The 14976-nt window shown below is 60.5% G+C and overlaps 2 protein-coding genes across 2 annotated transcripts; both read left to right on the forward strand.

The window, feature by feature from the left end:
• Positions 1 to 1968: 1968 nt before the first annotated feature.
• Positions 1969 to 5391, forward strand: PLICBS_001256 (uncharacterized protein; the record flags this gene model as incomplete). The annotated part of the gene is made up of 4 exons (XM_065599775.1): positions 1969 to 2057; positions 2136 to 3977; positions 4174 to 4696; positions 4753 to 5391. The coding sequence occupies 4 exons, from the start codon at positions 1969 to 1971 to the stop codon at positions 5389 to 5391; spliced, it is 3093 nt and encodes a 1030-aa protein (XP_065455847.1).
• A 5020-nt stretch (positions 5392 to 10411) lies between these two features.
• PLICBS_001257 (uncharacterized protein) lies at positions 10412 to 10864 on the forward strand (the record flags this gene model as incomplete). Its single annotated transcript, XM_018317689.2, has 1 exon — positions 10412 to 10864. The coding sequence occupies one exon, from the start codon at positions 10412 to 10414 to the stop codon at positions 10862 to 10864; it is 453 nt and encodes a 150-aa protein (XP_018183214.2).
• Between the last annotated feature and the right edge of the window lie 4112 nt (positions 10865 to 14976).

Raw genomic sequence — 14976 nt, forward strand, 5'->3', positions numbered from 1 at the left:
TCCCGAAGCAACGGGTGCTCCCTTAGCCGCCCACGATTTTCATCTCGTCTGTCGCCGGATCGCCGAACGCTGCTCCCGCTGTCGTCATCACCCGCCAGCCCATCGCCGTCGGTGTCACAAAGCTTTGAGGAACATCCGCCGTCGGGAGACAAGGCCTCGCCCAGCCCCGCGAAAACAGACGGCAAGACTGCACGCCGGCTGCGGCTGCAATATCAGGAGCCCAGCTAGGACTTGGTGTCGCCGCGACCTCAGCTCCTGCACGGAGTCGTGTTCCGGGGCACGACAGACCGGCCAGCCTGATCCTTCGCTGAGAGTCACCGGCAGTGAAGGCTGAACGTCGGCTTCAGCAGGCGCCTCACACGCAGATTGGCGTAGCCCTCTGGCTCCAAATGCCTGCCGCCCCTCCCCCGTCCATGGCCATGCGTTGAGCGGTAGGCAAAGAGTGGTTGCTGACCTCTCAGCTTGTCTCTGCCGCCTGCATCCCTCCTCGCCGACCGTTCTCCGCCATAACCTTTTTACCTGCTGCCTTTAGACATGTTGCCTGCTGCGCTTCAGATGCATTCTCTCCCGGAACCGCCGCCCCCAGCCTTCGATGCCTTCTCCGGGACAATTCCCATACGTGACCACGATGCCCACGAACACGACCTACGTCCCCTTGGGGGTGTTGCACCGCCACACCGACGCTCCTTTCCTATCCGAATAATGCAGCCGCATCTGCACCCCTACCCGCACGACCATCAGAGCGCCAAGCCGCTTGCCGCCCTGCAGCTTCCAGAGTACAAGCTTCGGAGGAAGACACCGAGTGGCACCGTCGACGCGGCGTATGATGGCTCCCTGGTGCCCCCGGTGCCTGGACCGCCTCCATTCAAACACATGATACTGCCCGTCACCGGGACTGCACGACAACAAGCCTCAGCTGAGGCCGGACAATATACTTCCCGGCAGGCCTGGACTGCAGCACATGTGCCGCGTGCTCATGAGCATGATCCAACCATTCCGCCGTGGCCCATGAACATCCCGCAAGCACAGTTCGCTTTCTCGCAGGTTCAAGGGATGGATCATCTGCCCACGCAACTCAGCCTCAATCACATTCCAGCGCAATTCGGTATGGACGTGCAACAGCCTGTTTTAAGAGCAAACGAGTACAACGTCCGAGCCATATGCCCTCCTCCATTTCCTATAAACGGGTCATTTCCTTTTGGTCATATAGCGTGGCAGCCTGGATCATCACCTTGGGTCTACCGGGGCTTCGACCAGTCCCAAGCCATGACGCTTAGCCATGGGCCGTCAGAACTTGTCTCTGATGGACGACCCGTCCTCTACGACTTGACAGGTCACTCGGCCCCGGGCTGTTGGGCTGGTCCCGGCAACCCTCATCGTGGGTCCGAACCCATCGTCTATGACGCCAGGTCTTGGAACGCCAACCAGACGCCATTTGTGGCGCGACCACCGCCCAGTGCAGCTCCAGATCATGCCCCTGGGTTCAAAGAGAAGGCGCTATCGCATGCACACCAAAGCTACGTGGATCTGCTGGCATTCCTCCAGGCGAGTGGACGGGCGAATCCTCTGAAAACGACTTCTGGCCACGGTGCCCCACACAGGTTCTCTGTGTATCCAAGGCCCAGGAAACCGGTCATCAGCTCGTCCTGGAATCATCGGTTGAGCGGCACCACCGCCAGTCCACACGCGTTTCCTACTTCGGATAGTATCGCCGGTAGCAGCACGCCTGGGGACCACCTCACACCAACGCTACAACCTGACTCTGGATCAAACCCATCGGGCGGGCAGGGCGGGATCCCCTCTAACGTCGATCTTGCTGATGGAACGCGGTTGTTCCTCCCTGGGCACCAGAACCCAGCGGCGTACTATCCTGCCTTCACCAGGGCATCACCAGCGGAGAACGCCAGAGCGTCAGCAGAGGTCCTTGAGAGCTTGTGTGAACAGAGTGGTTGGAAATGGCTAGATGGCATGCTGCTCGGCGGCTGCCTCCACTATGGCTTGGAGCGGTATGAGGAGGCACTGGCGTGGTTCTCACGAATCATTGCCACAAATCCAAGGTTTGTTTGAACCGGCCCATCTCGAATCGTTTGTTCTTGAGCGGTCTTTGGACAATTACCTAACTCCAGCTCTCGCAGTCACGTTGAAGCCATTACAAACACCGCCGCCACGCTGTACTGCCTCAACAGGCAAGACGAGGCAGAAAGGCACTGGCTGAAAGCGGTGGAGTTGCGTCCCAGTTACTTGGAGGCCACCGAGCATTTAGTCGGGCTGCTGTACAAGAAACGTAGCGAGGAGGCTGTGGAGATCATAACTCACGTGCAACGCGCCCTGAGGCTGGTTTCGCCCAGAGCCGGCGACAAGGCTAGCTCATGGGGCCAAGGCTATGGGTCCAGCGGATATGCGTTGCCGGGTGCCGAGAATGGACGCATTCTTGCACTGGTTCATGCCAAGGGCACGATGCTATACAGCCTCAAGGACGTCGAAAAGGCCGCCGAGGCATTCGAGGAAGCTGTGTTGATCAGCGCGGGCAGGAACCTGAGCGGCATCCAAGATCTGATACGAAGAGTGCAGTCCTCTCTGTCGTCAGGCGCAGGCGGCTCACTGACTGCAAGACAAGTCGACCAATCACTCCGTCCACTGATGCTGCCACCGGAACGGGCCCGGCACACGGCGCAGCTCGTGTTTTCTGGAGGTGGCGAGTTACCCGGACTGGCATTGATGCGAAATGGACCTGCCCGACGCGCTGCGGTGCAGACAACAAGCAATTCGCTGCTCTCCCTCGCTAAGATCTTCCAGGACGCCATGTCGAGCGGCAGCGCAGTTCCAGGCATTCTTCGGAGGTCTTCCAGTGTTGGCGATATCTTGGCGCTGTACTATCTCTCGCTCTCCCTTCAAGAGAGCCCTTCGACCGCCAATAATGTCGGAATCCTGCTTGCGGGCGTCCAGCAGGTTGCAGTGCCTTCCTCAAGAGCGTCGACCAGAGAGCACTCACTTCCAGGGCTGCCGGGGATCAGTCCGGGAAGTGGCATGGCTCTTGCCCTGGCATACTACAACTACGGGCTCCGTTTGGATCCAAAGCATGTCCATCTGCACACCAACCTGGGAAGCCTGTTGAAGGACATTGGTCAGTTGGATCTCGCCATACAGATGTACGAGCGCGCCGTGTCTTGTGACGGGACGTTTGACATTGCCTTGACAAACCTCGCAAATGCTGTCAAGGACAAGGGCCGCATCAATGACGCAATCGCGTATTACAGGAGAGCGGTGGCGTCCAACCCAAATTTCGCAGAGGCTGTTTGTGGCCTTTTGACAGCCTTGAATTCTGTCTGCAACTGGCGCGGTCGCGGCGGTGTCATCCTGGATGGCGGAAAGTACGACCGTTGGCATGTCGACGACGAGGGGAAACTGCTTGCTGCTAGCGCAGGCGGCCGAGGGTTTGGCTTGACGAAACGGGTTGTTGACATCGTGAAGCAACAACTCAGGGACTCGGCGTGCTGGGGTAGGCACACACTTCAGGGGTCCGCCGCCTCTGCTCTGGCAAGCGAGCTTCAGCGCCACTGCAGCGATCCTACGTTCAAGCTGCGGGTGGCCTTGAGCTCATGGGCGGACCGTCCCTGGGAGGGATCCCGTGTCGTGCGACTCATTGAGCGTTCCACGCGGGTGATACTCCGCGAGTGGTACCTGGACCGCTACATCGCCAAGCGAGAGGTCAGATCATCATATCCTCGGCCGCGTCTTCCCCCAAGCCTGACGGTTCCCTCGGCCCCGACCGTCCTCCCCTTCCACACATTCACATGCCCCTTGACTGCCAGCGACATTCGGGCGATCTCCCAGCGCAATGCCATGCGCATATCTTGTTCTACTCTGCGGGCGCCGTGGCTTCCCTCCTCGGTCTACCCGCCGCCGCGTCCGCCCGATCCTCACCTGAATATTGGATATATCTCGTCGGATTTCAACAACCATCCGCTTGCTCACTTGTAAGCGACCCAACTGCACGCCCAAGTTACTTTCCTCGCTTGTCCTTGCTAGAAAGGCCTGGGCTCGGCCGAGACGGCGACTCCGTATACTAACAGTACATGTCTTCAGGATGCAGTCCGTATTTGGTTTCCATAACCCAACTCGAGCCAGGGCTTTTTGCTACGCGACAACCCCAAGCGATAGCTCCATTCACAGACAGCAAATAGAAAGAGAGGCGCCAGTGTTCCGAGACGTCAGCGCCTGGGCGCCGGAGAAGCTGATTGAGCAGATTGTCCGAGACGGTATTCACATCTTGGTCAATCTCAACGGCTATACGCGGGGTGCAAGGAATGACATCTTTGCTGCTAGGCCTGCTCCAATTCAGATGTCCTTCATGGGCTTCGCTGGCAGTCTTGGGGCGGAGTGGTGCGACTACATCCTCGCCGACACGACAGCAATACCCCCGAGTACGCTCCGGCCGTGGCGCCGCAATGTCGACATCGAGGACATCACACGGGACGAGTCAGAGAGCAGTGAGGGCGACTGGGTGTATGCGGAAAATATCATTTTCTGCCGTGATACGTTCTTTTGCTGCGACCACGCCCAGTCCTGCGACAGTGGCGAGAGGGGCATGTCTTGGGAGGATGAGAAGCAACGCCGATGGGCCATGCGGAAGCAGCTTTTTCCCGACATGGCGGACGATGTGGTCATCCTCGGCAACTTCAACCAGCTATACAAGGTAAGCAGCCCCCGTTGCCAAGCAGAAGGATGCGTCTTGCTAAAGTTCTGGACCAGATCGAACCTACGACTTTCCGATCTTGGCTGCGGATCCTCGCCCGTGTGCCAAAGGCTGTCCTCTGGCTCCTCCGGTTTCCGGAGCCAGGCGAGGGCAATTTGCGAGCGACGGCGAGGGCATGGGCTGGGCCGGACGTGGCGAGTCGTCTGATATTCACCGACGTTGCACCCAAGAGCCAGCATATCGCTCGCGCCAGGGTGTGCGATCTCTTCTTAGACACGCCGGAGTGCAACGCCCATACCACGGCAGCGGATGTTCTCTGGTCCAGCACACCGTTGCTGACGCTCCCACGGTACCCGTACAAGATGTGCTCCCGCATGGCGGCTTCAATCCTGCGCGGTGCATTGCCCAGGACAGCCGACGGACAACGCGCGGCAGGCGAACTGATTGCCGAGAGCGAGACTGGATACGAACAGGCAGCGGTGGCTCTTGCCAGCGGACTCTCGTACGGGGAGCCGGGGGAGGCTGGCTACTGTGACGGCGGCGGCAGACTAGCAGAGCTTCGGAAGCTACTTTGGGATAGCAAGTGGCGCTGCGGATTGTTCAACACTCGGCGCTGGGTAGATGACGTTGAGTCTGCTTACGAGGAGGCTTGGCGGCGGTGGGTCGACGGGGTCGGGGGTGACATATATCTCTGACCTGGAGATGGTGACGATGCAGGTACCCGATGCGAGACGCTGTGGACTGTCGGCTGTCTGAGAGGGGGGGGAGAGGCAATTGTGAGGTTGTCCGCTTCGGGTGATGACGACGACAATGACTATGACTGATGATGGCCGGCCCGGCTGCTGCGTTTACAAGAGACGAATTAAGCCCCAAGCTAGTCCCTTGTGATATGATGTCCAGGAAACAAAGTGTGGCTGGGTTTGGCTTCGCTTGGGAGCAAATCCTCGCACCTTGTTCCGAAAATCCCTGACGGCACTTGGAAAGGGAGCGGAGGAGAAGGCGTTCCAGCGTCTTGCGTAACGCCGACCGGGCCAAGGGCCTCGTGCAAGCAGACCCGGTAGCCCCTGCCGATCATAGCTATACAGAAGCCTAGGACGGGTGCACACAGCGCCGCGACTCGAGGTAAGGATCAATTGTTCTCACATTTGCGAAAACCATGCTGTGTCGGCAATGGCTGGCTCGTTAGACTACCTCAAGCCTCAGGCCCGGATCTTCGCGTGCCGCGAGGGGGGACCTGGCAGCCTTTGTCCTCATCCCACAAGACCCATGACCGCCAGCCGGACATGACCGCACAAACTTCAATCCCAGGATGGCAGGGACAAAACCACGCCGGGAACGGCGGCTCTGGAGAAACACGGCGTCCCCAAGAAGTTTAAATTTGGGTGTGTGATGCTCACACCAAAAACAAGACTGGTTTTGCCTCGAGATGAGTGAGTAAGCGGGCAGGCAAGGTGGGCCGGCCTATGATGGCACTGAGGATGCAAGCAGGTGGCTGTCGAATCGGACAGCATCGGCCCTTGATTCAAGGAAGAGGCTGGGGCGCGCCACGCTGGACTACGCAGGTCGGCACCGACATGACCTCGTGTAAGTCGAGGGAGGCAGGCATACGATATGCACTTTTCCGCGACCAAGCCATCGCCGCCCATCGCTGGAACGGTGTGGCGTCAAAGGCACTCGGGCAAGTCCGGCTGTCGCGACGGAGGTCAGTGACCAGTGAACTACCTCATGCGAAGTCGTCTCGAGCAGTTCCAGTTACTTGCCGAGGTACTCCTTGGGTGGGGAGAAGGAACATGCTGGAGCTACGAGGGTGAGGCAGCCTCGAGGTACCTTGAGCGCCCTCGCTCTTTAAGGTTATGTACCTGACTCGACGGCGCAAGTGGTAAATCCCCGCCTACCGTAGATGGGAAAACTCTAAGCAGTAAGTACGTAAGTACATAATGTAGGTACCAAGTCACTCGGCAGATGGGCGGGATCGGGAGTCGGGACGGCAAGGGCCGCAAACCTCCACCGCGGATCCACAGGCTGGCTTGCCTTCAAAGTCAAAATCATCCCAAGTCCTGCTGCGGATGGTCAAGACTTGCAGGTCTGACACGGCCGCCTGAACCCAACTGGGTTGCAAGGCGCTGTGGCGGCTGCACAGCCGAAGCCTGGAGGTGCAGACTTTTCGGACTGAGCTCTGCGCAGCCACCGTTTCCTCACAGGCGTAGCACGCCTGCCATGGGGTTGCAGAGGCCTTGTCCGTTGTACGAGACCTGGACGTTGAGGACAGAGGCTACTTCGTACATCTCCCCGTTGGCGGCTGCCGTTGCGCTTTGGTGGGACACCCCCATACAGCGGAACAGCTCACTTGTCCCGCGGCTCCTGCATTGTTTGGGCCAGCCAAGTGGCTGCGCTTCACGTGGCCGGGACGCCAAGGCCGTTCTTGGTGCGAGCAGGGGGCAGGATCTCGAGGGCTGGCTTGCCGGCTTGCAGGGCACAGCTTCCCAGAGAGTTGGTCAGTGTAGGGCGTGTATTGGGGGGATTGTTTGCGACGCCGAGTCGACATATGCACGTTGGGGTGTTGGACGGGCCGATTGCCCAGCCCGGTCCATGAGCGAGCGGGGTTGCTGCACCAAGACGGCGGCTCGCAGGGAGCAGGCAGGCCGGCGCAGATGGGCGAGTGCCGGGGCGGGGAGAGGGGCCTATACTTTGTGCCAAGAAGAAAAAGGCACCAGGCGCGAGACGCACAAACCTGAAGTTTGTTGCTCGTGCGGCGGTTGGCTGCGGCGTTGGATGTCGTAGGTTGTTTCAACAACAGCGTCGGTCGCGTACGTACGAGGATAGGTAAGTACTGCCTTACTTCGTACATACAGGCAGGCCTAATAGGTGGGCACTCGGTTTGTCAAGTACTAAGTTAGATCTTATGCTAAGCCAACTTGAGTTTTCGAACCTGCTCGAGTAGGTAGGCAGGCAACAAGGCAGTCCCGACGGGCGCCGTTACCGGTGGATGTGGCACCCGCCCCGTCAGGGCTCTCGGCAAACATGGCAGGCGCCTCAACTGAGGGCAGGGCCACATCGGCAGGCTCGACGTGAGGCCGTGTGGACGGGGAGGCAAGTCTGAGGCACCGGCCGAGCATTGTCGGGTGGTGCGGACAGGTCCGGGATGCGGCGCCTGGGTTGTTCAGCAAGATGGAAGGGGCGGCTTGCGGCTGCGACGCGTTAATGATGCTTGGAGGCGGACCTGAGGCGGCCGCCAACCTTGAGTTCAATGGGTCCCTGAGGTATTCGTAGCTACTCGGTAAGTAAGGTACGAAGCACGTCGCTGGTCGCGTGGACCGACCTGGTCGGCGGCGCCTTGCCCTCCCTCCCCGGGAACGAAGAGGAAATAGGTTCTATTACCTACGGCGCTGCACTGGGGTATCCAAGGTACCGTCGTCGTAGTCGTCGTTGTCGTCGTCGTCGTCGTCGTGGAGGGGAGAGAGAGAGAGAGAGAGAGAGAGAGAGACACAGGTGCCAGAGGTACCGGAACTTGCGCCAGACGGCGGCGGCTGCACTGTGCGGGAGCGATGGCGGCTCGGCGCAGGTATCGGTACGCAGTGGCTGTCGCTGATAGGGCCACCCGAGGGTGGGAAGACCCCGCGACCCGTGGACCCCTGTCCTGTGCGGTCCAACCGTCAGCAAGGATGACGGACGGATCGACGGCAGCCCGACGGGACCTCAGGCTTGTACTGCAACTACGTACGTACCCGCAGGGTACGTCCCCACACGGGTCGATCCCCCCCGGCAAGGGGCCATACCTAAGTCCCCCCCCCTGGCGGGCGAAAATCAATACTATATTATTGATGCTTGCCTTCGAGTACACATGACTTGGTGCTTTGTACTCCTCCACTCCATCATGGTACAGTACTAAACTAAGTAGGCGTGTTTTACGGGCAAACTTGAAACTCAAGCAAGGCAGGAACTGACTTCACTTTGCGAAAAGCAGTAGCCACCCACCCACCCACCCCCCCTCCCTCCTCGGGGGCTTCTCCCAGAGAAAGGGCCGCCGCTCATCCCGGCCGCAGATCTCAGTTCATCTGTCCTTGATCCGCCAGGCCTTTCTCGCTGTACTTTAACTTCCGCCCTCGCATGGCGAACCGCCAACGCGTCTGCATGATGGGCCCAAGTGGAGCCCATTGAAGGCCTCCCAAGTAGCTGCGCGCGACGCCATATCGACTGGTCACAGTCAGCCTTGGCCAGACGCAGACGCAGAGTCTTCCTCGTCACTTTCGCGCGCCTTTAGCCCACCCGCGCCACGGAACGATTTTGACTTGGGCCTGGGCGAGTTAGGCCAGGCCGGTCACCACTACTCAGACCTCAACTCGCGTCACGCTGCCGGCTCACGATTTCTTACACGACGTGCTGCTTGGTGCCGCAGGTGCCTTGGCTGGCAGGGCATCTTGCACCCGAAAAATCTTTTTCATGCCAGAGTGAGCGCATCGACTACGGCGCGCGAGGTTACTACCTGATCCGCTGGACAGGTACTCAAGGCACCTAGCTTTGCGCTTGTCTGCTTGCCTGCCTCCTCTACGCAAGGCTCGAGGTAAGAGGCGGGGTTAGCGAAGCAACGCAGCACGACCCGAGGTAGGCATAAACGTTACTTGACAGACGAGACGAGTTTCCACCTGCCTCGCCCACCATGCTAAGCCCAAGGTAGGCAAGCAAGGTTTATGGGTTACTGGTAGAATCGGCCGTAGAAGTAGTACGAAAATGGCTGGCAGTCAGTCTTGTGAGGCCAGTCGACCAGCCAAGCAAGGTACGTACTGCCTGACTGCACCCGCCGACCCTCCCAACCCGCCCGGGGCTCGACTATTTCAACGACCCGTTCTCCCTCCTCCCCCTCTTCCTGGAAACCCCCCCTCCGGTCCGCTGCGTTATTCTCCCTTCAGCTCTCTCCGTGCAACATCCTGCAACTTCTCTCCCCCACCGAGGGCTCTATCCGTCCATCATCTTCATTCTGCCTTGGCACAAACTTGTGTAATGGACGGAGACGGTGCCGGTGCCGGTGCCGGGCACGGTAATCGCGGTGCTGGTCGTTCCTCGAGTTCTCGCGACCATCATGATGCTCATCGCACCCACCGAAGAGGCCCGTGGACCACGGCTGAGGACAACGAGCTCCTCCGTCTCATCGATCTCAGCGGTCCTAACAACTGGGTTGAGATCTCGAACAACATGCAGGGAAGACGCACCGCTAAACAATGCCGCGAGCGCTGGTCCCAAAACCTCGACCCCAAGCTCAATCACGCTCCAATCACACCGAAAGAGGGCGAGTTAATCCGAGAATGGGTGGAGAAAGAAGGGACGAAATGGGCCGAGTTTTCTCGCCGACTCCCTGGCCGTAGCGACAATGCCATCAAGAACTGGTATAACGGGAGCCACAACCGCGAGAAGAAACGTCTGGCAGGACGCACTGCTTCCGCTGCAGCGGAAGTGGAACTGGCACCACCATCGGCCATGCAACGACTACAGCCCCCGCAACTTCCCCACGGCCCGTCCAATACTTACATCCTACCGCCACCTCGGGGCCTTTACCCAGACAACAGTATTCCAAGGAGCGCGTTTGCTCCGTCGCCACGGCCAGCAGCTTCCACGGCCATGATGGAGCGCCCGTCCATGACTTTTACTCAACGACAGCCTTCTCTCGTGGCCGACGGCTACGCCAGCCCTCGGTCCGCCTTTCCCAGTGGACGCCCATCCATGCTTTCGCCCCACGAGGCAGAGCTCGAGGCTGATGCCGGAGCCGCAAACTATGTCATGTCGCAGCGTTATAACACACAAGAGCATTCTCGGCTGCGCGTCGCCCTCCCGCCGCTCCAGGACTGGCCCCCGGAGGATCAGGACGGGGTCCGCAACGTCCCGCGCACCCCTCTTCCTGGCGTCCACTGCTTGACGTTCACATCATCCCGCTCGGGCGCGGCCATGCCCTCCCGTCGCCTGTCTCCGCCAAGTCGCCCTGATGAGGCGCAGCTGCCAACGGCCCCTGGCTCGCCTGCTTACGGTCAGGAGCACGGTGCACAATCTTATGCTCGGATTCCCCGTGAGGGTCCCGTGCCGCAAGCGCCACAGCGACCGGAGCAGCAACAGCAACGGGTCGACGAGTCGAAGAGCGTCAAGGACCCGCGGATGCACCTGTCCAAGGTCCTCAGTTAGCTCCGCCTCGTTCGGGCTCTCGCTGTCGGGTTCAAGGGAGCATTAACTATGAAACGTTGCCTTCACAGGGATCACTAGGCCGTCGGCGCAAGACGGTAATTCACACACAGCTGGGGTTTTGGCCCGAGACTCGGCCTAACACGGCATGGCGATGCCACTGGCTCGACGTACTATATGTATAAGTATGTTCTTCTCGCTCTTGCGATTTTGGGTGTACTGGGCAGCGAAAGCAAGAAAGGGGGAAGAGACGGATGCGATACCACGGACGGACACGAACGGCGTTTGGGGCTATTCCTGGAGCGCGATACCCCTTAGCAAGCAGCTCCAGCACAGCGATTTTGCTAGATCTTTCTTTACTGTACTTGGTACTGTCTGGTAATTGGAAATGCCACTTTAATGCACCTGATTATGATGAAGCGATTTCCCATCATCTTACCCGTGACGGCGATGTTCACGACGCTCTTGCTCTGCCGAGCAAGGCAGAAGCAGAGCCTCCCGCACCTGGCTCAAAGGCACTGGCGAAAGGCGATGTGACAGAGCGGCGCATGGATGGCCACCATCGTCTTGATTCGGAAAGGCGGCGGCCGTTGCGGGATGTCGAGTCAGGGCGGGTCGGGGGTTGGGCAACGAGGATGGATTTGGAATTGGAATGATGAGATGGGATGAAGGGACGGGCAGGAGAGAAGGGTGTGGCCATGACAATGTCTGAGTCGCGACGTTGTGTTGCCTGCCTGTCTTGGTGCCAAGGTTGGCGGCTCGCCAGTACACGCCCCCTCCATTGGCTTCCGCTGTCGACGGGGGCCAGGTCGCGGCAGGGTATGCTGCGCGTAGTCTGGCGCGGCGAAGGCTGCGTAGGGGTACGGCGCCGGTACCCTGCAGGGACCGACAGGAGCGTTGAGCCCTTGCCAGGGCCCGCGGGGGATGATGAGCGTGTCCCAGATGAATCTCGATTGGGGGCCATGCATGGCAAGATACCTAGGACAGGAGCTACCCACAACTTCTCGGCACCACCTTGGGTTGGAAAGGCGGCTAGACACCCAGGGTACCGGGAAGTACCTCTCACCCTGCTCTTCGTGGTGCCCTCCCCCCTGCCTGAGCGCTGGCAGATGTGGGTTTGCTTTTCGCGGGGACGCCATCGTTTCCGCAGGCCGTTGAGGGTCAGCCGGCCAGCGCCCCGTGTCTCCAGCCAAAGAGCAACTTGGAAACCAGGAAACTTCCGCCGACTGACAGTTCTACTAATGGGTGACCAAGCCAGGGCACCGGCAATGGCGGTTGGCTGCCTGTCCCGGCGACGCGTTGCGATGTGTCGACGCGGCTCGCTCCTCCGACGAGACGCGCACGAAACGGCGAGACGGCACCCATCCATCAATACTAATCAACGACCCCCGGGCGACCTGGTGGGCGGGAGGGTTCCCACGGTCGGGTGGCACGAACCGTGCAAAAACCCACCCCAAACGGCGGCAGGGTTCCGAAGAGGTTTGGAACCTCGAACCAACCGCCCCTCACCGTTGCACTTGCCGTTCCCGTTGCCGTTGGGGTATCTACTACCTACTGTAGCAGCGGTGTTTATCCCCCTCTTTGGGCTGCGAACAGTGAATGCGTTAGTGCCAGGCATCCTGCTGCCAGCGCTGCCAGCGCCAGCGGGCCGAAGGCCTTTAGCAGCCCCAGGTATCGGGGACCCATGGAGCGCACGGCCAGCGGTATCCAGGACAAGGTAGCCCGTACCTGCCTTGCCCTGACCTCTGCTCTCTCCGGACGTTGGGCTGGGCTCCACGCATCTTGTTGACGCACCCACACGACAAATCACATCTCCACGGCAGGTGTCATAACGTCCCGTCCGCCGCCCGTCAACCTCCCGGGCCCATCAGCACACGCGCCATTCCCCAAGAGCAAAAAAGACCCTCTGTTTCGGACTCGTCTGCTCCACAGCCGTTGCGCGACCTCGTCGATACGCCCACGCCACAGCCCATGGAAAAGGACAAGCCCGCATCTGCCACATCTCGGAACCCTTCCATCGGCCCGTTGGGCAACGTCTCTGTTTCTGCGGGGTGCGGACTGAGTACGTACGTAGTAAGTCAGTCCGTACGTACATACAGTGCTCACGCTCAAGCTTGGCCGTCGCCGTTGGCACCACGCTACATCGTGGGGCGGCGTGGGCCAACACACGAGCGCCGCGTCGCGCTCACGGCCGCAGGCACACGCACACACGCAGTCGGAGCAACGGCCCTGTGTCTCCAAGGACGAGAACCCCAGGCATGCGACGACCCCCCGCGCGCGCGGAGAGTTCACACAGGGAACAGGACGCACGGACGCTCACAGCGTGCCGGCTCGCCGCGTACAGGGCATGTAAGTGCGTACGAGTATGCGCTCGCTCGCATGCACGAACGCAAGTCCTCGCACAGGGACCAGCTCGGCAAGCACCCACCCCTGCGGGCCCTTCCACCATTCCACGGGGTCGGACACAACGGGCGGGAGCGGCGGCTGGGGCTGATGTCGAGCCGTTTGTGACGCCGCCGAATCCCGGCAACCCCTTGGGTCGGCCTCATCTAAGCCGGATCGGGACAGCCTGGGGTCCAGGGGGGGGGGGGAGGGGGGGGGGGGGGGGGGGGGGGGGGGGGGGGGGGGCCGAAGGTATGGATTCTGTGGATCATGGGACAGTGGCGTGGGTTTGTGGATGGCAGGTACCAACAACCATCGTGGCTGCTCCTGTTCGTGCAACCTGCGCTCTTGCTGATTAGTGATAGCGGCACGACGAAGGCCTCCGTGGTGCAGCCAAGTCCAGCTCCGGCCACGGCTCCAATTCCAGACCCAGCTCAGCGTCAGCGCGTCCGCCCTTCTCTCCGCCGCCTCAGCATCTCGCGCAGCTCAGTTGGGCATTCTGGTGGCCTCGCTGTGTCAGTCTGCTCGCCCTGTTCCTTTCAGAGCCTCACGAGGCTGCTAGTCGGCGGCAGCGTGTCGTTGCTCAGCATCCTGTCTGAGCTGAAAGGCACGTGTCAACCGGCGGCGAGACATGGCCAAGCAGCAGCCAAAAGGGGGGGGCCAGCATGACCCGCGCCCATGCTCCCGGGCCAGCAGAACCGACGAATTTCGGGTCTGCCACACCCTACTGCAGCCTTGCTGGCATCATATCGTGCAGGGGTCACGGTCACAGAGGCGACGCATCACACCAGGCCCGACGGCTGCCCACGGCGCAACTGCAGTGCTACCGATGCAGTTGGGTCGCTGCGAGCTGCGGTCACCGTCAGTCTCACAACAGCTAATAATAACAGCCGCTTCTCAAATGCTCCTTCATGGATCCAGCTGGTATAGACGGTCGGCCACGGTATGCAGCAGTCGCGTGATTAGACACAGAGCCGGGCCTTGCATCGCGAAGTCGTATCGGCACTGGCCCAATGGCCCAATGGGGGCGGATCGCACGCACGTAAAATGCACTGGTGCTGGCAAAGGCCACCAGGTGGGAAGACACGCGGGTGTCAGCACTGACCGCCCATCCGTCGACCGTTCCGAGTGGCGCCCCCGGGACACGGGGCCAACAAGGGCGCGAGAAGCAGCCCGCCATCCCGTCTACCTGGTTCTCGGTACGAAGTCGACCTCGTCGCAGAGCTACGTCAAGCCAGGCAAGCCAGGGCAGCAAAAGTGGGTACTTGTCGATTCATGCAGACGCTTGTTGAGCCACTGCGATCGGCGGCAGGTACACTTTCGCTGGCTGGCAAGTCGGAAGCGCCGAACGGCCGCTCGCCTTCGCCTGATTTGCTTGGATACGAACCATTGGCGGCGATCAATTGGCCTGCCCCCAGGTTTGGTATCTTCGGCTGACAACGAGCTCTGGCCCTGCAGGGAACCAAAGGACGCGGCAATATCGACCTCAGGGCCGCCCTCGCCGAGACACACCGTGGCAGGCACAGAGGGCCCGCGTACCAGTCCGATCGGGTGGATGCACAGTCCCGTTGCCAGCATGTTGGCAAGTCTGGGCAGCCGCGAAAGGACGCGAACCAGGAAATGCGTGAGACGTGCGCCCTGCCGGGGCCCGCAAGTCGTCCGTGCCTTGAATGTTTGTGGGCCTTGGCACCCAGCGCTCGCTCCATGAAGCATCCGTCTTGTGCTGGCAAGCT

Source organism: Purpureocillium lilacinum (genome assembly GCF_023168085.1).
Source record: "Purpureocillium lilacinum CBS 284.36 DNA, scaffold_1, whole genome shotgun sequence".
Taxonomy (NCBI): Eukaryota; Fungi; Ascomycota; class Sordariomycetes; order Hypocreales; family Ophiocordycipitaceae; genus Purpureocillium; species Purpureocillium lilacinum.